This window comes from Sturnus vulgaris, chromosome 4, assembly GCF_052056855.1.
Source record: "Sturnus vulgaris isolate bStuVul1 chromosome 4, bStuVul1.hap1, whole genome shotgun sequence".
Lineage (NCBI taxonomy): Eukaryota > Metazoa > Chordata > Aves > Passeriformes > Sturnidae > Sturnus > Sturnus vulgaris.
In genome coordinates this window covers 29,395,974-29,422,432 of record NC_142246.1, presented here as the reverse complement: position 1 = coordinate 29,422,432, position 26,459 = coordinate 29,395,974, and the positions used below count along the sequence as shown (strand labels likewise).

The 26,459-nt window shown below is 38.6% G+C and overlaps 1 protein-coding gene across 7 annotated transcripts in view; it reads left to right on the top strand.

The window, feature by feature from the left end:
- MTUS1 (microtubule associated scaffold protein 1) overlaps positions 1 to 26,459 on the top strand; it is a 113,185-nt gene that overhangs the window by 61,943 nt on the left and 24,783 nt on the right. For 5 of the 7 annotated variants that reach the window (XM_088163437.1, XM_088163436.1, XM_014873458.2 and 2 more), the window contains one exon: positions 24,099 to 24,316. In XM_088163437.1, coding sequence (XP_088019563.1) covers positions 24,099 to 24,316 — 218 coding nt within the window. Of the gene's footprint in view, positions 1 to 3,710; positions 4,200 to 19,748; positions 20,513 to 24,098; positions 24,317 to 26,459 lie in introns of those variants that run through there. The other 2 variants (XM_014873462.2, XM_014873461.2) reach the window with 2 other exon arrangements.

Below are 26,459 nucleotides of genomic sequence, written 5' to 3'. Positions count from 1 at the left end.
ACTGGCTAGAGCAAGGTGATCACAGGAAAGTGGAATGGGAGCAGTCATTTTCCAGAAATAAAAGTAAGGACACAGATGACCGTTTGGCTTTTAGTAGGTTCCTGCTTCTCTCATCTCTTTGCATAAGCAATTGCCCTTCATTTCTTCCTGTAGTAAAGCATGCCAGTAAGATCCATCTGCTCTGCACTGCTCTTGCTGACTTGTGACATGGAGCCAAGTGTCCTTTACGTGGACTTTTCAGATATAAATATCTAGCTCCTGATTTAGACTTTTTATACAGTGAGACACTTAACTGTGTTCCATTGGCATTTTTAGTGATTGTTGGATGAGGAGAGAGGGAAAGGGACAAGAGAAATGCGGATACTGTGGATTTCAGCTCATGAGGCTGAATTGAGAGCCTACAGATGCCAGTGCTCTTTGCTTCTTTTTTGTCATGTTGCTAATGTTCCCAGGGAGTGGCAGATATACTAAATCTGCTGAGGTTAAAATAAGTCTGGCCCTTCCATCAATCTGATGGTGTCATCAGGTACTGATGCATTTAGCAACCCAGACTGAATTGCGTGGTCGTAACAGAGTAGAGTCCTTTTGTCCATGTTGATCACAAGTTCTGCCCTTGGAGTCAGAGGGAAGCCAGCAGTAAGGTGCTAGTAAATAAAGTCTATCTGCCCTTTTGTCCTCTGTATATTGTTTCCTATTTTATTCTGCTCTTTTTTGGTGCTGTTTTCTGTCACCCTTCTCTAATGTCAAGAAGGAAAAAGACCTGTCTGTGATCCTCATGTTATGTGTGAAATGTAGACAGTGCATGTTCCTGGCATGCTCTGTTAAGATCCCATGGATTACACCCTGGTTTTATCGTCTGCCAGCACGAGGCCCTAGATGACTATCATGGGAGTACAGACAAGAGCAGAAGGTGCTGTTTTCCTGAGCCAAGGAAACCATGCTAGCACATGCACGACCACCACAGTGGAGTATGCTGTGGTGTGACACTGAGCTCTGGAAGGTCTATACTGGAGGAACCTCTGTGCAAGTTAAGTCTCGCCTGGGAGCAGTTCAGACTGGCATGGGCAGTCCTCTTGCTGGCTGCTGTCAGAGCGCTCTGAGCATTGGGTGCTAGACGACACTAGATGAGACATGCATCCATTGCTTTTTATTAGTGCTGTCAAGTCTGCTTCTGAATAATGCAGGCTTATTTCAGGTTTCTGGGGTTTAACAGAATTAAAACTCTAGAGGCTAGAAAGGCATTTTTTATGAATGAATACTTTTTATAAATAATATGATATATGTGTTTCTTCATGGCCTATTTTCACCCAAGCACAGAGGAGGAAAGAAGAGGCAGTAAAAGTATTATTTGTGTCTCTCTGTAAGAAGAATTTTGGTCTTTCCTACAAGAATATTGGTGTCTATATAGAGCTTTTGTCTGCTTATATTTTGTATGGTGATTCATTCCTTCCGCAGCTTCCAAACTGGTTCATTACATCATGTTTACCCTGTAGAGATTCTTTGTTCCATCTCCTATTCCTAGGAGGTTTCAGTGGGGTGTTCCATCTTCTCTGGTTTTACAGCTAATGAGGAGTTCTTTACGTTTCTCCCATTCTCTCCTTTCTGAGTGCTGTTGCAAGGATGGGGAGAAGTGAGGGGTAGTTTTTTGGATTTTGTAGATTTGTAGTGGTTTGGGGTTTTCTTTAGCCTGATTGGACTGTTTCCACATTTTTGAGAGCATCAAATTAGGAAGGTGAGAGAATACTTACTACATAGGGCAGCTTTTCCCTTAGAAAAATGTGGGAACAGGAGGAAAATAAAAGGGAGATCTTGTGGGTGCCCTGGCAAAAGGCTAAAACCTGATGTGGCTGGGTGCTAAGCGATGTTTGAAGTCTGGCTGTAAGCCCAGTAAAAATATCAAAATACCTTAATTAAAAAAGGATTTGAAAATGATGTTCTAATATTTGATGAGATACGCTAATGAACTGTGCATGTGTGAATACACAAGTCTGCTGTATTGTGCTGTAACAAGTCTTCTGGTTTACTGCTCAGTATGGTTTTCAAGTATTCAGCACAGAAAGGGGCAATGTCTTTGATAATAGTATTGGATTAGGAAAGAGTCGGGAGCTGCAGGCTGTTGGAAAGATAGATGAACACACATTGCTTGTGCCAAAGCTCTTCAGACTAGAAGGAATAGATGAGGTTTTATAGCTGTAATGACATGCATGCCCTGCTGTGTTCAGAGGCTGCCCTGGGAACCAAACAAAAAAACCTAATTTACTGTCTTTGTACTTATTTTGAATGGTTTTGTGTGGACTGAAGATGTATTATAGTATTTCAGTGTTGGTGTTTCATCAGCGTGCTGGGAAATAAATATTTTGGTACCTGCTTTGAAAACATGCCGGGGTATTTCTCACGCAGTCTGTTGTGGAGGTTGCCTTGATGGGTCTGTCTCGGTGCTGTGCTGCAGCTCTTCTGCCCTACATACAGTGAGCATCTGCTTCACTGTCTCTGCACCAGGCTCTGCGTGATGTTAGACATACCCAGATACAACAGCAACATGCTATTTTTAGTTCTAGCTGATGTGGAAAATAAACTCTATGAATTAAAAGTGTTAAGCATCCTGAGCAAGTAAGACATCCTATTAAAATATAAAAGTTAGATTTGTGGAGGTAAAGAGAGGACAGGTAAGGCACTGCTGAAATGAGACCTGTCATTGTGATACTTGATTTGGCTTACACCTACCTCAGACTAAGTTGGGTTAATTGTTTCTGGAATTGGAAAAACTGTTCAAGGGTATGAATGTTGAAGAACATTGGCTGGGGTTTGCTGAAATGGCAGAAGTGCAGAATTAATGGAAAGGTACCTAATTTTGTTGTCTCTGAAGAGTGACCAAGTCTGTGGAGGCCAGCTCTTCAGACAACCCCAAAAAAGTATGAGCTGCCACCGTCTTGTCTCCAGCACTGGCTGAGAGTAACTTGGGTGGTCCCTGCTGCTCGGGAAAAGTAATAAAATGTTTCTTTTTGCACAGGAAGGTGGCCAGTACATGTATGTCTAGTCATGGTTGCAGGTAAAAAATGGTATGTCTGGTCATGGTTGCAGACATTTTCTAATCTGTAAAATAGTTACTCCTTTATTTTCTAAATTTATTTTTCATTTATATTTTGCTAATAGCAGTGGACTTCAACAAAGTATATGCAAAACTTTTCAGCTCATTAAATAGTAAGAGGAAACTTTTTTATATGAGGGCTAATCAAATATGGGAAGAACATCTATTTTGTAAGAATTCCTCCAATTCTGCTTATTTGCCTCAGTGTTTGGGTGCCTTCAAAACCCAGCTGGCAGAGAACTGTTTTAATATGAAGTAATGCCCGAGTCCTTCTCCTCTGATAAATGGAAGCATCTGCAGAGTTGAGCTGCCAAGCTAAGCAGAATTTCCCTTAAGCAGCTCTCAAATAGTGAATTGTTCTTAGAGAATAGATGTGTCTTTGGATTTGTTAACACTTTAAATGTTGACATAATATTTGATTGAAAGAAACAGTTTTAAAAAGTGCATTCTGAAAAGATTTTTGGAGAGCAAAGCTGAAATATGCCTCCAGGAATATTCAAATAATGTTCTTTACAGTCTCCAAAGAAAAATTACATGGACTGTGACATTGCCGGATGATATATTCGGCTGGTGAGACCACCCACTTCCTCCTCCTCCCTCCTCATCCTCCTCCTCCCATTTCTCCTTTTCCAGTTCCCAGCCCACAGAGTCCCATAGCAGATTGAGCATCGGTACTGTGATGCAATTCAGAGGCTGTTGGTTTTCAAAATCACTAAGTCGGTTTTATTCTGAGGACAAGCTTTGTTTTCAGAACATCTGGTGAGGAGAAGCTGCCAGCAGCATTTACATTGTGGATATCTGCTTTTACCGATTTTTTGCTTGCCTGTGCATAAGGAGTAACAGCAAAGGAATGGAGACCTGATTATTTCTTCAAGCTTGCTTTCTTTACCAAGAATTGCTCACTTCTGCCAGTAGTGATTTAAAAACATAGAATGTGACAGTACATGGAGGCTGTTTCTTGCTTGTTTGTCTTCCAATCGCACTGAAGACATGTTATGGTCCCCGAAATTTTCCTTATCCAACATGCGCATAAGGCTGACAGCAAAGGGATTGCTTCGAAACATTCGTCTACCTTCTGGCTACAAGAAAAGCACTGTTATATTTCATACAGGTTTGTGCATTTTTAATATGATGATTAGAGTATGCATTGAGTGAATATCTTGTTTACTTCAACAGCATCTTTTTTTTTTAGCAAATAAGAACTGTACTGGGCATGAAAGTTTTTGAATTTCAGACAGAAGTCTGACTTTTAAGCAAAGTAGTTTCACATTCTAAGTCTCTGCATGTGTGCTGAGCTGCTTGTTTGGAAGGTAGTTATTCTGTTTATGAAATGCAAATTGGGATTTGCTCTTTCCTTGCATAAATCCAAAAATAGTATCAGGAAGTCTGTGCTATTAAATATTTATCTAATCATTTTAATGGTTATCTGCTGGGAGCACTGTCTTTTCTGTATCTTGATTGGGTGCAAGGGGGGAAGCAGGGGAGGAAAGTGGAGTGAATACAGGCTGCCATGGTGTGGCTTTCTGTCTGTGGGAAATATTTGAATACTTACCTGTAGATGTCTATTATCACAGATGTTGTGCTAAATACATCTTATTTGCAAGTGGAACAAGCAAACTTTTGTGCCTCTTGTTTTGAGACAAACCTAAAATGTACAAAGTTTTGAGACACTGAGGACAAGTGTGTGTTTAATTCATACACACAACACAATAAGCAAAAAAAAATTACAAAATTCTCAGCTGCATCTGACCTGGTTTTTATCTTCAGTGTCAGGCAAAGCAAATAAAGCAAGTTTATGGAAGGTGAGCTTTTTTTCCAGGATGTACATGTTTCATTTTGGGGTGAGGGGTGGAAGTTGTTTTTTCGTTTGAGCTAGACATCTAGAGATACGGAGAGCATCTTGCATAAGTATTTTTCTCCACTGCCCTATTTACAATTTTCTTGCGTTTTACTCAGAGGGGAGCAAGCAGCTACATAAGCTAGTTTTGCAGAAGCTCTTCACTCAAGAATTTCCTCTTGAATTTCCTCACTTGAATACCACCCTTTCTGCTTTTATTTTCTTGGGAGTTGAGTGCTACTATGCAGCTTTCCTTACTGTCCTGTCTTTTCATATGGCAGCTTAAACCATTTGCCTTGTCATTTCTTATCCTTGCCCAAGTAAATCCAACTTCAAGATTCTTCTGGGATGATAAATGCATTTATGAACATAATACAGACCAACTGTACAATATAGGCTTCTGTTTGTAGGCTGCTTGCGCTGGCTTTAAACTAAGATTTAAACACCTTGATGCCAAAAATTCTTATGCAAAGAGTGTCTTTGTGCATATATCTGTATAAATAACGTGATATTTCTACATTACACGTAGTCCAGGACCAAAAATCCTAAAGGAGAAGGTGAGAGGAGATAATGTTCAGTCTTCCAAATGTTCATTAAGTGCTACAGAAATCTGTGTAATTTTGAAAAATAAATGTCAGTCCATGTATCAAGAGAATTTTACAATTATAGGAATCAGTTTTTGGTTTTAATTTCATTTGAATGCATGTGAAAGCAAAACCTGCCTGAAGGTCTCTGAAATACAACATGTAAAATAGATTGCAAACCCGGTGTTCTAGTTAAGCAGCACTTCATTAAATAAGTGCTAAATAGACCTTCTGTGCGTTTTCTCTGTGTATAGTATGTACAGACTAATAGTTCAGCACTGAAGCTTAGAGAGGTTTTTGCCTGCTTTCCTTCTCCCTTCTGCTTTGCTGTCCTTGTGTCTTGTAGGAAGTCAGTATGTTAGCAGAAAGCTGACCAGTGGTTAGCTAGAGCTGAGTATACCAAAAAAGTAGGGCATATGAAAACCAGGTCATAGTCTGTAGTGGAGAATGCAAGTATGTATAGATAATACTGCGGTTTTTGAAACAGCAGAATGCATCGAAGCTTCTTAGTGATTATTTCAGGTTCATAAAATCCAGCAACAGTACATAAGGTAATGACTGTATATATCACAAGCATAAAAGGTTATTTTCTGTTGTTGTTGTTAAATGCCAGGAGGAGCCATATTTAGTTTTGCAGCACCAATATGACTGTCTTTTCTTGTAGTGGTTTAATTTTATTAAAATGACATGTAGCTTCTTTCCAATATCACATGAGCAATAGGGACAATAAGCAGTAGAGAATGTGTCAATAAGTAAGGAAAGGGGTTACTGCCAGAAGGAATTTCAGAGTTTATCTAGGAACATAAATATGTATGAGTGTTACATAAACAACACTGAGTTCCAGTTTTGATGTAGATTGCACTTCTAATAAGCTTTATAATGGATTTCATTCTTTGCTGTCTTTGCTCATAGCATTGATCGACTGCCTTTAGGACTGTAGACCATCCTTGAGATACTTACAGCAATTGTTGAAATGCAGAATTTTAAAGTAATCTAGAGCACAGGTCAGGTTGGATTCTTCTGTTGTCATATCGTGCCTGACAATTGCAGTGTAGTAACTTGATGAAGCTAGAATTTAAGTACTGTTGGGAGGAAGAGGATGGAACTTGTTCTTGGGCTTTCAGTCTGATTAAAAGGTAGTTCCCAGCAGCCTAATGCAGTTTCTTCACATGGAGCGGGGGGGACACACACAGTTGTTTACACAGGTGTTATGTTATTCTAGGTTAGTCATTGCACTTAGCATTAAATGGATCCTTGGGCTGGATGTCTTTGCACTACTTCCATTGTCATCCATGTGGAGGTGTCAAATACCTAGAGTAATTCAGGTATGTTATAGCATAACCATGCCGTCTGTTCAGGGGAAGCCAAATAAAATCAGATTTTTTTTTTTTTTTTGCCCTAGAAAGGGAAAAATCCAGGTTAATTTTAACATAATACTTAAAGTGTTTTTTAAGGTCTTTCAGCTTGTTGCCTTGTGTCTAACTTCCATGACTGTGCTCTGCACTGCTTCAAGGTCAAGATACCCAGAAGTTTCTCCTCTCTCCTTAAATGCAGGTAGACATCAAAGTATCATTTTTGTCAGCAACTGGAAGTATACATCTGCATTGTTAGCTGTATATAATGAGTGCCCTCTTCAGCAAAACAAAATCCTGAAACCTTAAGAAAATAATTTATTTTACCATTCTGTGACTTACAAAACTTACTTGTAGAAAGTAACTGCAAAAATCTAAATATGTCAAAATTGCATAAACGTGGCAAGGGAGAGTGGGAACCACTGTCTTTCAGTGATGAAATATTATGTTTGCTTCCTTTATTGAACCAGTTAGGATTTTTACCAGAGTGACTAAAGTGCTCTTATGTTCTTCATGCTTCAGTGGTGTGACAGAGTAAATCATCATCTCTGTGTAGATCATCAGTTCTATATACACTGTGAGAGAAAGACATCCTCTTCTGCATTATTCAAAATAGTAGTTTCGAGTTGCTTATGTTTTCTCTTGTAAAAAGATAAAAGTCCAGACAAGAAACTAGCTTTGCAAATGGAGGTCAAAGCTCTTGTGCTTTTTTGTTGAGAATTTGTCAAGGTTTGTATACCGTTCCATCTCTTTTCATCCAGCCCTTCTTGCTGCTTTTCCTCTTTCCTTCCTTCCCTTAAGCAAGCTGTACTTGATGCTCTTGTCTTGCTGGTGACTTCCATTGCTTACTAAACATGTCTCTTCAGCAATACCAGTTTTAAAAACTTCCTTGCTAATAACAAGCAAACATCATAGATGTGTTTACTTGAGCAGCTGACATCTTTTTTCAATGACTTCTTCCCAAAGTTGTTCTTTGATCACATTTGGAACTATAAAATTACTTGGGTGTGTTGTAAAGCAGGGCTCATAAAAAAAGGATTTTGAAAGCCTGAGGTGTCATGTGTTGCTTAACTGTTCATATTGCTTTTTTTCCATCTCCCTGAATAGTAAGTGAAGTACTGGTTAAATGTCTGTCACTACAGTTTAATACAGCACCACAGAAAGATACCCAACACACTGAATTCTATTAAGTATTCTAAATCTTGAAGTCTGCTGGAGAGATTTTATACAGGAGACAAGTATGTTAAACATTTGTGTCACCCACCATGGAAAAAATTAGTTCAGAAGTAAAGCCAGCTTATCTGTTCTGAGCAAAAGAAGTTGAATAGCTGGAAACCATTCGTCATGGGGGATTTTGAATTTAATCATGTTCCTGTTTAAGTCAATGAGATTCTGCTCCTGACTTAATCTATTCAAGACTGGGTACTAAATGACCTGTTTGGTGTGCCTGATTTCAGTCTTAATAGGTCATAGCTTCAGTAGGCATGTACATGATAACTAAATGGAGGTTCTTATTTTCACATGCCACAGCTCTGTGTTTCAGGGTTTGTAAGTACAGTTCTTATTCTATACAAGTCTCATCCAATGGATGTCTTTACAGTAGTTATAAAATGAAGAGAGAACTAGTAATTTCAAAGGAAGCCTTGGTAGCAGAAATGATCTGCCGAACCCACCCAAACCCCTTCCCCCCAAACAACAAAAGAAATCCCCCAATCCAACAAAAAACATGCCAGAGTCAAAACAGAGTAGCTTATATGTGATATTAACATTTAACCTGTGCATATATTTAATAAAGTATGAAAATGAATTGAAATGGGCAGCTTTGTCCCAAAAAATCTGGAGAAAGAACAACTGGTATGCTGTTGAAAAGCAGATTGCATTGCAGCTTGGGTTCTACTCAAGTTGTAGCAAGTGATGTTGGATTTTGTTATTCTTCACTTTAAAGGATTAATTATATGTGAAGGATGCGCCAGTATTTGTCAATATGAAATAAATAGAATTGTTGCTTCAAGCTCAACCTCATAGAAGAAAAGTTAATTGGAGAGTAAATGTAAAAGACGTAACAAATAATCTCTACTAGTACCACTATATATTCTAAGTGTGGGTTTTTTCCCATTTGACATATCTAATAGGTGAAAAGAGTCTGGCTGCAAGTTTTATTGCTGAGAAGTATGTTATGATTTGAAAATGACAGGCAGCTACACTTACACTTAAAAACTTGAATAGCTTTTAAATTACTTGAGGGGGTTTCCAGTGTAGTAAAGCAAGGCTTGTACTTCTAAAATATGCCTCTTCCAGTTTTGCAGTTTGTGCAAATGAATCTGTTACCATAGTAGAACTGGCTTGCAGCGTTCAGACAAAGGAAGTATTACTACTTCTGCAGCCCTTCTAATTTGAACTTTCTAAAACATACAGCAATAGCTTTTTTTTTATGAACACACCATGAAATTTCAGTCGTAGAATGCAACATTTTGAGTATTTTCGGCCAATTATCTCACTGTCTTCTGTTACCCTTCTTTCTTTGCTGGCACAGAAAACTCTGATATATGAAGGAGAATAGAGTTTCTTCCATTTCTAGTTGATATCATTTTATGCTAAGTAATGTGGAGATTGGGACCACAGTTACCACTGTCACTGCTATGAATGGCGAGAATTGGCGATTTCTGTTTATAGAGATTTGCTATTAATTTAGTGTTGCGTAGTGAAGCAGCATTTCTACTGGTTTTATTGTTTTAAAAAATTGTAATCTCTCAGTATTGCCATGCACAGCAATAACCTGGGTCCAAAGTGATGGATTTGATGTCTTTAGGGAAGTTGTGGTGTTCCAAACAGTTCTTGACTGTTTCACCCAATATCACGCTAAAACCTAACTTATTTGGAAAATTGTTTGCAAGCAGACCTTGTGTCTCCTGGCTTGTCTTTTAGAAAAAAAATTCTGTGAAGGCTGCACTGGTCAAGCTGTCTAGCTGGAATAGTGTTGTTACAGTTAAACAGTAACAAGTTAAAGGTTGTTACTATTAACAGCTAAAAAAGTTAGCACTGTCACCAGCACCTTTCTAATCATGTCCACCAACAGGTCATGGAGTATTGTTTCTGTTGTGTCTCCTACAGGGACAACAAAATAGCATTTGATCTGCTGAAAAATGAATATATTAGCAGTGTAACTTACATCTTTAAATAGTGTAAAAAAACACCAGCATCCCATTTAAATTTAGCTGTTCAGATACTCAAATGTGGAAATAACTCACCTTAAATAACCTGAGCTGTATCTGGACATGATGTTGCTTTACAGTTGCCATTTACAAACCTTTAATTGGTATCATCTTTACTGATGTGTAGTAATTGTAGCAAGGGCATTAAATAACCTGGGGTCCTGTGTTCAACTCCTGGTTAAATTTATATTTGCTACTTCTTGTCATGATACTGTGCTGCTTGTACACTTAGAGCAAGTAAAAGATCTTCCTCAGGATCCTTGTGTAAACAGTTTGTATGTATGTTATGGAAATATTTCTAGTTAGGCAGGAAATAGAACAGCTGGGAACATCTGTGGTGAAATTCTTTTAATGAAAGCTCATCCTTTTCTCAAAGAGAACTAGCAGTCCTTCAGTAGAAAAGTCACAGTATTACGAATAGTGCTTATTAATTGCTTAACTTCCATAATAATAATATTAGTCTCTCAGATACTGCTTATATCAGAGGCATCTAAATTATTAAAAATATTATGTTTGTATTTATTACAAGAATAGACTTTGTGCAAAGCCTTTGCAGATATTTTAAGTCATAAAACAGGATTATTGGAAATCTTTTCTGCAAAAAAGAAAAATTTGCTTTTCTTAGCCATAAATGTGGCTATGTTGTGTAACCAATATAATATGGCTTGCTTATTTCCACAAATATTACTGTACAGTCTACCACCTGCTTAACTCACTTATCAAGTCAAGACATTTTGCCAATTAAAAAGATGAAAGGTCCTGATATGAAATGAGTAGCATAACCCTATTAAACCTGTATTTCTTTATTTCTTTATTTCAGGAGGGAACTCAGTTAGGATTTAAGCTCAAGGAAAGCAAGATGTTTGTGTAATGTTCAGTGAATATTTTTCTTGCTGCCTTTGTTAGTGGCACAAATAAAGTTGCTCATATTTGGAGATTTTTGTTGAGGATTAACCTCACATATGGGTTTTGGTCCTTGGGGTAAGTTATGGGTATATCACACACTTACCTGAGGTGTGTCAGCTCCTCAAGACTTCTGTTGTCTTCTTTCTCTCCCTCCCTCCCAGCCCACCACCCAGTTAAGCAAAAACTGCCTGCTGTCTTTGTAGTTTGCTAGCTTGAACAGAAGAGACTCAGAGAAGTGCAAGGAATGATATACTGGATGTTCTAAACCTGCACAGGAACTGCTTGGTCTCCACAGCAGACATAAAAGCAGTCCCTTCTCAAAGGGGGCACTGGTGGCTCTCGGGCAGTGTTTGCCAAAATGGTCTTGGAATTGTGCAGCTTGGTTAGGAGTGACTGGTAAGGGAAGTCCCTTAACTGCTCAGCACTCAGCAGAAGGACTTGGTGCCTCTCAAAGGGTGGAGATGTATTTTTAGCTAATGAAAGTGCTAGATGCTGCCCCTGTTCTTTGTTTTCAGCTTGGGGAGATGTTTTCAAATAGGCTCTGATATGTTGCACTTAGGCCGTTCCTGAAACAATAGTGTGCAATGTCCTAGGGTCCCTGGGGAGATATCTTTGCTGTTTAATAGCAGGAAAACTGCTTAACCTGACGGGAAAGGCACAAATGGGTCCTTGATGTGGTGACTGCCAAGATCTGTATAAGTGCATTTTGTGTGTCTTTTGAAAATGTGGAGCTCTAGATGCACTTAGAGCTGGTATGAGGCACTTGAGATGTGATATTTTCTTCTTAAATTTGCAGTGAAGCATGGAAGATTGAGTTTACATGGATGATTTTAACCAGCAGCAACTGAAGTGCTTCTATTAAGATGCTGTTCTATTCCATTGACCAGCAAAGGGTTTTTCACTGCTAGGGTAGCTTTAAAGTACCATTTCAAGTTCAGTTTTAGACACATGTTCATCTATGTTAGTATTCCTTAAAATATGCTATGCTGCTGTCTCCTTAAATACATTTTCCTGAAGTTGTGAGTTTAATTTTGATAGCTTAAATTTTTTTCATTCTTCAGGGACTTAATGTTAATTGTGCTGCTATGTGTAATCAAAAGGATGAGAAGCACAAGTGCTTAAACTTCAAATTAGAAAAAACGACTTTCATTTGTGTGAACCAGTCCAGTGGGGGTGATTATGTGCAAAGAACATTTTTAGTGCTTTAGAAAATCACTACTGATCTAGAGTCTCAGAGTCTTAGCTGAGCTGTGAAACAATGTAGAAATAGAATCCTTTACGTTGACACAAAAAATTTTATTGCAACTTCCCTTATGTGATCTTGTCATGCCCAGGTGGTCATCTGCCAACAGGGTAATGGTATGTCTCTGCCCTGTTGTGTGGAAATAACAGTACAGATTAACACTCTTATGTAAAGTAATTGCTTGGTTATTTTTTAGTTATGGGAAAACACCAAATCTGGGACTGATCCTGAACTCATCATGTGAAGTCAGTGCAGCTGGGGAGGAACAGCCTGCTGGGTTGGCATTTTGGCTATGATTAAAACCAATCAAGGTAATGATTGGAGCAAAGTCATTGAGTGATACCATAGTCAACAATGTTGAAATCACTGCATCAGTGTTTTCTGCATAGTCCCTAAGAGTGCTAGGATTGATTCTTGAAGGGATTTGGAAAGTTGATCAGTTACTGTAAACTTTACTTTTCTTATTTCATTTCCAGCCTGTAAGCTTAATCATGCCTATATCATCAGTGATTTTTTTTTATATCCATGGAAAAAAATTCATGTACTAGCTTTGTCTCTGAATTGGTTTATACTCTATTTTATACTCAGAAATTTGTGACTTCTCTTACAAAGTAAATCTATATGTACCAAAAGAAAGAATTTTGATGCTAACTATTAGTTTTGTAACTTGATATTGCAAACTGTGGCCATCAATTTTATGAAGAAAATGTTAGAATTGAGCTTCTTAGTGATCTTTTGGTAGATAAACTATTATTATATTGGATAACTTAGCACTGATTATAGTGCTTCCTACGTGCTTAGAAGTTCTGTCACCTTTTTAAAGAACGTTATCAGTGAATTTGATAATAATCTGACTTTGCTTTTACATGGCTGTAGAGCTTCATAAACATAGGAAGATGGATTTCAGCTTCAGAAACACTTTTGGCACAAAGACAATAATGCAGGCAAGGCTCTGGAGGCTCTTTAAATTCCCACTGTCTGCCCTACTTTTTCTTCCATAATATCCTTTAGGCAGGATTTCAGTGCCATAGTTAAGTCAGTGACATTTGTTAGAGTCATATAACATCAGCTCACACTAGTGTGATTAGATAAATGGCTTCTGTGTTCAAACTAAAAGCCATTCTGTCCTCTCTATCCAAAATAGCTGCAGATACTGTGCAAGAAAAAATGTTGCATATTAATGTGCTAGTCTTGTGGTCAAAAATTTCTTTTTCAAGTCTTTGTACAGTTGTTTTCAAGGGAAGATTATGGTTCCTTGCAAATTACTAAGCCTTACATGCACTCTTCTCTGAAGGACTTTGAGTAGCTGAGAAAAAAAATCAAGTTATTTAATATTAGTCTGAGCTACTGTATGTTCTGACCATTAGCTATACAACATAACAATGTTGGTTGTGAAGAAAGAATTACCATGTTGAATTAGAAGCAGGCACAATCAATGAAGTGAAGTTCTGTGGTTCAGTCAAAATTCCAAATTCGTTCTGGGTTGGTTGGTTTGTTGGTTTTCTTTGCCTTTACTGCAACAAAGTAGGCCTCTATAGTACATCAGAACGTCGTTTGCAAACTTAATTGTATATGCTATAAGAGTCCTGTTTGGAGTTCTTCCTAGTCCTTTCTTGGGTTGTTGAAGCCAAGTTTTGTATGTAGATGTAGATTTAATTTATGATGCAAAAAATTAAGTCTGTGAACTTCTCTTACTTGGCTTTGTAAGTAACTGTCTCCGAGTTGCTTTATGTTTATCCCTACTATAACTTGGCAGCTCTTTTGCAAGGAAGTGTGTTAAAAAGTAGGTGAAAAACAGTTAAGCTGTTCTCACATCTGACTTTCCAGAAAATAAGAGACTGCTCTGCATGTGTGAGAGCAGAAGAGAAAACTCAGCTAGCCTTTTAGTATCTGTGTGAAATGTGGCATGAAGAGAAACTAAAGTCAGTGATTTCATCTATGTGAAATCAGGTTGGGTTTCACATGGAAGAAAACATACAATGAAAAAAATGCAGTAAGGTGTTTTGTGGTAAGACTTAAAACAATTGAGCAGTCTGGTGAAATTCCTTTTGTGTCTAGGTAGTGTTTGCTTCAACAAGGAGTGATGTAAATGGTTTCAGGAGGCTTTTTCCAGCCCTGTATTCCTGATGCTGAACAAGGAAGGGTGGACTGCAGTAATAAAGAAGGAATGCATTCAAGTGTTGCAGCTTAAATGGCTTCCTCCTTTCTGGCTGCATTTCAGCCATTTCACCCCGGGTAATGTGTGAGGGCTGGGATCTTCACAAAGGCTCGAATGGGAAGGGCCGGTATTGACATGGTTCTGCTCTCAGGTCCTGTGTGACGGTTTTCTACGCGACTGGTCTTCCTCCTGTAACATTACACACACACTCTGGGAGCGTCCAAGGAGGATATGGAGAAACAAAGGGATTGGGATTTGTACTGGGAAGGCAATTCTTTGGATCTGGGAAGGGTTTGCCAATAGTATCAACTAATTATGGTGAGACCCTCGTCCCAAATAACTCTGGGTTGTGATTTTGTGGACAGAGGCTGCAGAAGGAAGGGCAAAAAAGTGGCATATCCTGTACTTGTGATGAAGCAGTAGAGGGCACCAGACAGCAAGGAGCAACTTTTTGTACAGGAGTTAGCGAGAGAACAGACTCAGAGGAAGTAGGAGTGGAAGGGAGAGACACTTGTCTTCAACATCACTGCATGCCTGATATTTTGGGAAATTGTGTACTTCATGGATGACAAGGTACAGCTGCAACTATAAGGAAAATGAGAACTGCTTCACATGTTTCTTTGCCTAATCAGAGAACTACCTGAACTAGAAACTTACTGTAACATAACCTCCTTATGTAAAATAAGTATAGCTTCCAGTATATTGTATATTTTAAATTTAGGGAATTCAAAGATTTAAGGTTGCCAGTAATGTATATGATGAACTGATGTAGCAGAGTTCAGATACCTAAACTGAGGATAATACATTGAGATGTATTTCAGTCTTAAATTCAGTCCTCATTGGCCAAAGCATCAGCACACTGTAATATCCTCATGCAATTACTTTCCATCTTGTTATCATCTTTGTCATTAAAAATGGATGACAGTGGGGTCTTTTTTAAGGTGGATGAAGTAGTTTCATTAATGTAGATATGGTCAATCTCTCTTGTAAGCTTTCTAGTACAATAAACTAGTTCTGCCGTCTTCCTTTTCTTTTCCCCCGGACAGTGGTATGTAGCACTGTATGGGTAACTAACATGTTAACAGAACAAGGTAAAAAAGGGGAAAAAAAAAAAACTAAAACAAAAATAAACCCCAAATCCAGCATCAATATCACCCTTGGTTATTTGGAAAATAACTGGGAGAACTCTGATGCACTGGTAGTTTATCTGGTGGATGTTAGAATTGTTTTCTGTGAATTGCATTGCATTCCCAGTTTTTGTTTTGTTTGTGGTCATCTCTGAATGTATGGTGGACTTTATTAATGTTTTTATCTTTGTAGTAGACATGTGACTCATATTCATGCTTGATATTTACTAGCCAGATCACAAAGAATGATGCAGAATATTCTGAGGTGGAAAGGACCCACAAGGGTCATTGAGTGCAGCTCACAAGTGAACGGCCATAGAGGGATTGAACCCACAACCTTGGCATCATTAGACCCATGTTCTAACCAACTGAGCTATGAAAACTTAATTCAGTTCTACATTTTAGAGTTCCTGTAAACTTGACAAAATTCATTGTGAATGCAGAGGCAAAATAAATATATATTAGGTGTTCAAAGCGCAACTTGTGTTTCTGTAAAACACACCTGTGGTACATAAAATAAAAAATGTTATGGGAACCAATGGGAGATTTTTGAAGAACATAAATACTTCTGAGATTTCCCTTTCCTTTTCATTATTGTGTGCATAAAGATAATATCCAGTTCTGTCTGGAAGTGGAGAGTGAAAAGGGATGGATTTAAAATGTTGCACCGAGGCTACAAGTCAGTGCTGTAATAAAGTCAGTGGATGAGGATAGACAGAGACCTCAGGAACAGTACTTCAAACCGCAATAATAAGTGATGACTCTGCACTCCCCCTCCAGGCTGTATGGCCTTTAAAAAATACATGCTGAAGAACCTCTGTACCCCATTAAAAAAAAAAAAAGGGCAGAGAGATTTCTCCTGCTGAGTCAGTTTAAGCATCTAGGTCAGGTTTCACCTCCCTGCAATTAAATTTTGTTCAGTTCTTGCATCTTTCTTAAAAGCCTCTGTAGTGGTTGATTGCTTTCTTCAGAGCAACTTGAAAAGGATTTGATGACAGCTGAAATAAGCTTATGTTCCTGGACATGGGCTAGTACTAGACATGGTAACTCAGGAGGTTACAGTAAGAATGGAGGAAAGGGAGAGCTGCTGTACTGCTTTAGGAAGCATCTAATTGTCGTCTTGGGCTTGACATCATGTTGATGCAGGGGAGATGCAAGACGAGAAGAGCTGTTTCTCTTCACTCATTTGCTTCGAGACAAGACCACAGATAAAGATGCTTCTGAGGTACAGCATTTTAAGCAGGTTAGCAGGTACAACTCTGAAAAATTAAGTCTCTTTGCTGTGAACTAGAACTGGCTCCTAACTGGCATGCTTGAAGTGTGAACAGAGCAAGTTGGGACTGTCTGCACCAGCTTATACAGACAAGCCTGAAGCAGAGCTTAGAAACAAAACATCACTTCTTCAGAAGTTTATGTTGTTACAATCACCAGCCTGGACTGTGAGAGGCACAGGAGGAAGGTGTGTGTTCACCACTTGCCAAGATGGATGCAGGCAAAAATTACAGTTGACCAAGATGTGGAGGGCCTGGGAGGAGTTTGAAGACTTCCATCCAAGTCCAGCCTTGCCAGGCCCTCTGCAGACACCGTTAATTTAGTTTTGTGACTCTTTTCTCTGTGTATTTGCCCGACCTGGGTTATATTATAGCCCAGAGCAGGAGTTTGGGAGGAATTTAAGGTGGTAATCTACAGCTAGCTGAATTTCCAGGTCCTCTCAAACATCATGTATGTACTGCTGCAGATTAAACCCAGCAGCTTCCTTATTTGCATGAATGTTCTTAAGTTGTCCTCTCCTAATGGCCATAGCTTGTTACAAGGCAAACTTTAAAATTACAGTCATGAGATTAAATGGCTGATCAGTCTTTCTGTTTCATTCCTCAAATAACTTTTACACATTGTGATGGGGGGAAGGCATAATTAGAGCTGTAGAAATAGGGGAGGTTTTGTGTTTGCTGGTTGGTAATTGTCTAAAAGATTTCTGTGTTTCTGTAATGTGTAAGAAACACCTTAAAAACAAAAGACTCCTCCAAAAACATTAAACATACCTCACACAAAATAGACCAGACTTTATTTAAGTAACATAAGTCCTTTTTTTGTTCTGCCCTAGTCTCTAATGTACTTTTGAGAGGAAATCTTCGACAGTGTTGATTCGTGTTGGTCTATGAAATCAGGAGTTGTTTTCCTAAACAGGAAAAGATGTTAAGACACTTGAGATGGATCAAGAATAGAGACAGCTAGAGCAGAAGCTGATATACAGCAGGTGAAATGGGTAATCCTGAGCCAATGAATTCTAGGTTTGGAAACTTGTGCATTGATAAGATGTTCTCCATCTGCCATTAGCTATCAAGTATTCCTGTTGAGAGACAGGTTGTAAAATTCAGAGTAGCAGCAACTTCTGTGGACTTAAAATTTGCTTTGTAGTATTAACGTATAAATTCAATTTTAGGTAAGGTTTTAAAGAGTGTCTTCCAGAGTGGAGAAAAGTAAAGGAAATCTGCCTGAAGTCTATGTCAAGACGGTGATCTTTCCAAATTGACAAAGATTCCTTATGATCAATTAGCCCGCCTTAGTTTAAGTGAGGAAGATACCAAACACATTGACTGCATTCTGGATAGAATTAATGTATTCATATAGAGCAAGAGACCAGCTTCCAAGGACAGATTTTCTTCAGTGTATTACATTATAGCAGAGAGTACTTGACAATTAGGGTGAGTGCACACACTTTAGAAAGGAGGCTGCAGCTTTTTGATTTGGTGATGTTGGACAGGAATGACAATTGCAGCACCTGATTTAGTCACCTGAGCTTTGTCAGCCAGGCTTTCAATGTAGCTTATGGAGAAAGGCTTCCCTCAAGCACTCATTGATGTAGTTAGGATTCTGCTCTGAGTCAGTGTCTGCAGGAACCTGTTCCGCTACAGAGGGACCAAGGGGTATCAGTTGGAGACTTTTTTTTACCCCCAAACCTTTTTTTTGGTGGGAGTGTTTTGGTTTGGTTTTAGTTTTTTGTTTTGTTTTTTTGTTAACTGAAATCACTGCTTCAGGGAATCGCTCTTTAAAATCATCAGAAAGTGAAACCTATGCAGGATGGCACTTAAGCTATTTATCTGAGTATAAACACAGGATTCATGTTAACTGCCTAAAGTTGCTAGCAAGATTTAGATCTTGGGAGTTACATCCATGAGTCCGGTAATACCCTCCTTTTCACCTGTTTCCCAGCTGTATCACAACAGAAACAGTGGAAGTAATTTCACTTGGATGTCTGTCTGACAAGATCTTTGCAAATGTTTCACCAAGTGAGATTTTTAGGAACCATTAAGATAGGGTGAGGAGTGGAATGAAAACTTACACTACTCAGCTGAATTACTGCAGCTGATGGTCAAAGGATGCAGAAGTTCTCCTGAGCTCCAGCTTGTGTGGTCTGAGTCCTGTTCTGCCGGGTGTTGTGCTGAGTACTTGCTCACCCTTTTGAAAGCAGGGACTGACACCTCCTGTAAATCAAGGTCTACATGGTATTGATAATTTTTTCCAAACTGAATCCAGTAGCTGGGTGATTAAACTGCTCTATAACACAACAGCTAACAGCCTGGTGCCATTAATCTACCTGTTTTCACATGGAGTCTAGACCTATTAAGAGTTTTATGCTTAAAAGTAAGAAGCCTCAGCTTTTTCCAGAGAAAAGTTAACACTCAGACCTGGTAGCTAAAAGGCTTGGCCTCCTTAACATGGCAAAAATATCCCATTAGTAATTTTTCCCATGTTGCTGTGATTAGTCTTCATTGTTTGTGGATTAGAGGGTTTCCTCAGGAACTGTGGAAACAATCTTTTCCAGAGATTGCCAGAAGGGTATTACTTGCTGTGTGAGTAAGGAGAACACTTAGTGAGAGTGGGGCAATATCAGATGTGTCCACAGATGTATACCTGAACCTTACATTAGCAGAAGGACAGGTACATAATCACCTTGAATATGCAATTGAAATAAGTACACATTGTTGAACTGTTTGGCTTTCAGCTCCTGCAGGCGATTCAGGCTTCCTTTGAGCCTTTGTGTCGTAAAGGAAGGGCCACTGTGTTCTCACAGAGTGTTTGGCTGCATTGCAACAAACCTGGTTACTGATGCCCAGGCATACTTTGATTGATGCACAGATCAAATGACTGTTGGGAGTGGCTTTTAGGGTGACGTCCCACGTACAGTGATGTCAGCAAAAGATTTTTAAAAATTCAGGTGTGGCATAATATGCCAATTAAACTGATTAGTGCTCTGGCTGAGTCCTGAGAAGGAGCTCTGACTACAGCCCTGCTTGTTGAAGCCTTTCATGCAGTGCCTTTGGCTCACCTCGTACGAGACTTTTACCAAGTATCTTCACTTCAGGGTGCTGTAAATTGTGGTAGGATACCATACTAAGGGCTGTATGCTAGCTCTCTTGTCATCAGGGGAAATCTGATCCTGGCTCACAAATGTCCCTGACTGCTTGGAAGCTGTGACACTGGAAGAGGTCCTGTGACTCCCGTGGGATTGGGATGGAGTGCATCGCTGCTCTGTTGGCAGAAGTGAAAGCTAGCCAGGAGGCAATGCAGGCTGGACAGAAGGCACTAAAGCATGATGTGGAAACATCTCAGAAGGAAATCAGAACGGTGTTAGCATTGCAGAGGAGCCAGCAACAGGTGAAAGAAGATCTCAAAGCAGAGGTGAAGTCCAGTCACTTGGATGTAAGAACTGTGCTTGAGGAAATCCAGCGAATAAGAGAAGAAATGCAAGCTCGATTAAATACTCAGGCTGATCTGGTCTTACTGATCAAAGAAGTGAGCACCAATTTAAGATGTGTAGACAAGGCTTTCCAAAAAATGGAGGAGAGGCAGAAAGTTTTTACCAACCTGCATCTTCCCACGAGAGAAAATGTTGAGCAAGGATTCTTCTTTGAAAAATGCTTACACCAGTCACATGTGGGTTTTGAAAGACCTATGGAAGCTAACAATTTGGATGAGGAATGTGAAAAGAAGGTGCTTGGGGGTAAGACAATTGGGAATGTAAGTGTGGGTAGAGAAGTGAGGTTGTTTCTATTTGTCTTTGTCAAGAAATTTGTTTAGTCTACTTTAAATGCTTTGAAGAAATTTAATAGTTTTTAGAAATTGAATCTCATGCTTAAAATAATTTCTAGTTAGTGTAGATACTACTGCACATACCTTCCTAGTACATGACATGCAAAGGAAGGCTTTGATTTGGTTCTGCAAACCAAAAAACTATGTTAGAGATTCTTCTGGTAATCCAGCAACAATGGACAATATAGGGAGGCTCAGGAAACCAGTAGCACCACGCAAGCTCTGAGGTAGCCAGCCAGATAAATACTATGTCACATACTGGGCAGAACCCCAGCACCTAAATGTAACTTTGTGGAATGCACCCTGTGTACTGACAGTTGTGTATTTCTTTCTTCTGAATGGCTATTAACTAGAGAAGCTGTGTACGAGAAACGATTTACTTCATGGAGAAACTTGGAATGGCTTTAATGCTCTCCCCAGTGAACTGGAGTCAGCTGCTGTGCCATCCATATAATGGCTGTAGAGGGAGTGAGAGGATTTGTGGACCTTTTCCAAGATCCAGATCGTCTTCTGTGAATGATTCAAAGATCAAAAGGCTTAGTCTTTGCAAAATCACTGCTTTTTTTTTTTTTTCTCTTTACTGGTATGAAGAAGGGTAGGCATTTAGATGGTGACTCTGTCCAGTTACTGTACTACATGTAACTTGGAAATCTACTACAGTACTTGAAAATCTGATTTTTAGTCTTCCAAAACCAAGCTTTTCAACTACATTGGGTGAAGTGGTTTTGAGCCTGCTGGAGAGGAGTCCAGAACCTGATTTAAAGGCAGAAATTGTTCTGTGTTACAAGTCTGACTGTATAGAGGTGGCAGGTGAACAAGCCCAAGTGAGAAGGACTTGGGCTGTTAATCAACACTGTCTTTAAATTAGACTCTGTCATTGATGTGGTGGTATCAGTAATCAGACACATGATGCTTTTGTCTTAATGAAAGCATGGCTTTTGTTTTGACACCACAGCATGCCTTCTATACAAATCTGGAAACGATCTGTCATTGCCCAGAGGTACGTAGGCCATAAATAAACATCGTAGTGTCAGTGGTGTTAATCTGTAGAGGCAGCTCATGGTACAGAGGGTTCATGCTTTACAGCATTTGAAGTGGCTGTGTATAGCACATGTCTGTGATAAAATTGCAAACAGGAATGTCATTGAGTTTCACTTCACTTTTTGTTCAGCTTTTTTTAGTATAATATCAAGGGCTGGCTTGGTTGGATGCTTGAATGAGTTACTTGGAAAATATTTGGTGGTCTGGGCAGTAGGATAAAAGCAGTGTTATGAAACTGACAAAGTGATAAGGGCTGGCTGAACTCTGGAAACAATAGATATTTGGAGCCTTTTGTCATTTGTGGTTAGCTGTTGTGTCACTGTATTTAAATGAAAATTCTTCATTAGGTAAATAACTGTGATGTAATTTCATCCCAGAGTAAAAATTGTCTGCAATTGTTCAGGTTAAACACAGCTCTGTCAGGGTCCTAGAAACGTTTGTAAAACTAATTTCAAATATTTAATTAAATTATGATAATAGCATCTGTATCAATGAATTTACCCAATACTCTTACATCAGGAACAATCCTCTGGTTCTCTATTTATCACAAGTGGAGCATTCAGGAACGGAGGTGGACTATACGAGAGAGTAGAAGTATGTAAGCCAATAGGGCAGGGAAAAACTGACTCTACATGTTTATTCTCTAGACCCTGCTCTTTTTTCCCCCCTCTCTCTCTTGTGATTTTTGAAGGAGCTTCAGAAGGTAACCAGTAGTTTCCTACACACAGTATTGTCCATAAGATTGCTGGAAATTTGACACAGTTGCTCTCAGATGTGAACTGGCATTTCTGTAAAAATGTCTACCCAAAAGACGTTGTTATATCTTCACATGGAGAAAAGACAACGTCATGTTAGTTAAATGTTAGTAAAAATAACTAGAACTGGCAGGCAAGCTCAATCCTTTTGTCCTACAAATTTGTATTTTGATTTGGGTTAATACACCTTTTAATACCTCTAATATTAAACTGCACGATGGTATGTTTCTAATTGAAAATACATTCTTTAACAGTCTGCATCTCTGACCAGAAGTGTAGGAAAATCTCCAAGAATACGAGGGCATTTGAACATTATAAAGCATGATATTTTATTCTCTAACTAGCAGAAAATCTTATCCAGAGAGGATTTATCTGGAAAATTAATAGGTTCAGGAGGTACTTTATACCAGGCTCATGAAGAAAGACACAGAGAACATTAGTAGTTTGAACAGGAAAGCTGTTTTCAAATACGTTAAAAACAAATTCAGACTGTGGAAGACTGATGTATTAATGCAATAGCTGATATGTCAGTCAGACTAACATTAACTGAGAATCAAAGCTTTTGTTCTTAATACTGTCTCCAGCTGTGAAGATTGAACCTTACACTGCTGGGATGATTCTAGAGTCCTTCAAACCAGGTGCTTGGGATTCAGAAAGGATTGAGTCTTGTTGCTTAGTTTTTTTGCCTGTTTTTTTTCTGCATGTTCCTATCTTTCTTTTCTCCAGTTCTCACCTCTCAGGTTTTTTCACTCTATCATGAAGAAATCTTGTTAAGTTGAAACTGTACAAAGTAATCTGCTTAGATGTCTTCATTGAATTGCCAAGGGATATTTATCTATTGCATCAGCCTTTTATTGCAAAATTGTTTGCTCATTCCCTTTGTGATCAAGGGGGGAAAGACTGGCCCTATCCGCACAGCAGTACTGTACTCCCTTTCCAGTCTGAAGGCAGCAAAGAAACCTGAAAATACGAGTCAAGTGCTGATTTATGTAATCTGGTTTCCTCTGACATGAGATGATTGTGTACAGTAAAAGCATTGAGGTTGTCACAAAACTAAGAATAGTAAATCAATAATGTAATTTCAGGACTGTGAATATATATTAAAATATATTACATATTAGAGCTTTTTTAAAGTCTTATACTTGTGACTGAAAATTGCAAGCACTAAGAAATGTTGCAAGACCTCTAGTTAATAAAGCTCAGGCCTCAGCTGCAGAGAGGGGATTTTTTACAATTAAAATTTTAAAAGGAAGAAAAATAACAAAGGAAATGTAGATAAAATGGTTTTGTATTCAGCAGTACTTTAAAGTGCAGGAAATATGAATTCCATGTTGCACAACAAAAGTGGACAACTCTTATGTTAGAAATAAGTTACTGAATAGATAGGATGATAGAGATCTTGCATTTTATGAAAGTATTTTTTCAAAGCCCAGTGTGAAGAGTAAGGTGGAATGTATGCCACAGAATACATGAAGGTGAGGATGGAGTACAAAACACTGTATCCAAGGTTATGGTGTTAGGAATTAACAGATTGATAGTGCTTGCTCTGCAGTTCTCCTGAAATAACCCTTTCTCCTAGTTAGTATTTCAGCAAGTGCTTGTAGGAATTTATAATTACTTTCTTTTGCACCTGTCCATTACATTTTGGTGAGATTTCAGCATGAAATGCATATTAATTAGTTGTTGTTGTTGTTGTCTCAGTTGACAAGAGCAAGCAGCGGAGTCCCAAGAGCTCATGCATACGGACTCAAGCCTCCACAGATGTGCATTCACCTGGCACAAAGGCAGCCGAGTTGACACAGTACAAAACAAAATGTGAGACCCAAAGTGGAATCATCCTGCAGCTGAAAAAATTCCTGACATCCAGTAACCAGAAGTTTGAAGCATTAACAGTTGTCATCCAGCACCTGCAGTCTGAGGTAAAAATTCACAGCTCGTCAATTTTGGCTTTAATTGTTTGAACTCTTCTCAGCAAGGGCTTCAGAAAATATTAATATACTGATACTAAATTTTGTGTTTCCATTCCAGTGGTTTCTGTTTTCCTCTGGAGATTATACTTCTAGCAAGGAGGCTATACTTCTAGTTGACTAGAAAAAAAAAATCAAACTCATGACACTGGGCTTTGTGGCCTCTACACGCTTCACATACTCTTTAAAAGAGTTTTAAATGTTTAAAGTCAGAGAGTCCTTGAGGGCTGATTGACTTTCCATGTATGTACTTCAAGTTCTGCCCCTGTAGGAAAGACTGGTTTCAACAGATAATCTACATGGCCTTGCTTTGTTACCTGACATTGGATGGAAGAATATTTAAGAGGTAGATATGTTTTTGAGCTACTCAGAATAAGTCTGAGTTGTTACAGTTTATTGAATCTTGAATTGTTGATGGTGTCTTAAAATTATTAGTAAAAATACAGAAATGCATCTGGAATTATAGAGTGGAATGAATCTGATGTGGCTTAATCTTAACTTTTCTAATCTGTTTAAAATATGTAATGACTTAATCAGTTTGATACTACACTAGAAACTGTTGATCTGCTTTGAAAACTTTGTAGAAAAAAATACAAAGTCAAGGAGATTATAACAGCTATGAGTTTATAGTGCACATCTGATGCAGACTTTAGTAGCAATTTCTCTTGCATTTATAACTAATGTTCTAAGACTGGTATCCATTTCATTTCAGCTCTTCTGCTACATGGTGATTTTACAGTCTGGTATACAAAAAAGCACTGAATGGTCTTATTTTTCTGGCAGAAGTATAACATTCTCATGGGATAATATCTGCATGCTTTCATTTAATCTAAAAATACTGCATTTATCTCCTAGTCTGGTTCAATTCTAAGAGCAATGGCCAGTTTTCTGGTATTGGTTTGGTTGGGTTTTTTTAAACTCTTGGTTGAAACACTTTTCTCTGCCTAAGGAACTAGTTTGAGATCTCCAAAGCAGTTTGATACAGGATTTTTGGATGCCTGTCACCTAAGCTGATATTGTGAAATTTTAAGTGAAATTCTCACTGCTAAACTTCTGCACAATCTTCTAATTACCATAGAATAAGCACACTGATTTTTTTTGGGTAACTCTTACAATTAAATGTCTTGGCCTAGTTTCTACTCTCAAATATCTTTTATTGCAACATTTTAAAACTCACAAATACTTTATAGATGTCATGTTTAGTAAGAAGCAGCCCGTCATACTAATTTGCTTCTTCTAGGCTATTTTACTGGTTGCTCTAGCCTAAATGTGGATTTTTTTAAAAGAATAATCAGGGGTTTAATTGAGGAAAAAGTGATTTTCAAGAAGGGAAGAGAGCTGCATGGTGATTTTGTTCCTTTTTCCTCTTTGTTAGTCTTTTGCAGATAGAAAGAAAAAAAAAACTCTGTCAAATGATATAAAATTAGTAATCTTGGACAGTTAAGTTTGAGCACATGAAATTGAGCTAGATATGACACGTTGATGTATTTTCATACCAGTTATTGATTTTGAGGTTGCTCCCCTCTTTCCTGGGATAAGACAATACTTGCTGAAGACTCCTTGCCTTACTCTTGTGAAGTACCATAGGGATGAGGACTCTTCTGCCATGGTGCTATAAGGAATACTTAAAATCTGTTAGTTAGCTATGGGAAACATCCTGAAGGATTTCACTGTTCTAGGGAGGGAACACTGTGAAGAGTAGTTTTAGTTTTATTCATTTGTTTTGAGTTTTTTTCCTTTAGAGTGGGGGCTGGAGTCTGGTAGAATTAACAATTTTAGCTGCCCATACGATTATTTGTCTGAAGTATCCCTTGGGGACCCCTTTGATGTCGTTTTCAAGCTGGATAAACTCAGGGAGAAACTTCAAATTAGGCTCTAACTCATTAGGTAGGGTCTCATAGGTAAACTACTGCAGACGAAACTGAAAGAAGCTTCAGTTTCTCTATCTTAAAAAAAAATAAATTAAAAACCATGCTTTGCTGATTACATGAGGAACAAAGCTGTGTTTCCATTCTTCCCATTGAGCAAGTGTGAAGTGGCATGATGCAGCCTGAGAAACAGCGTGCTGGAGACAGAGAGAGGACCTGCTCTGGAC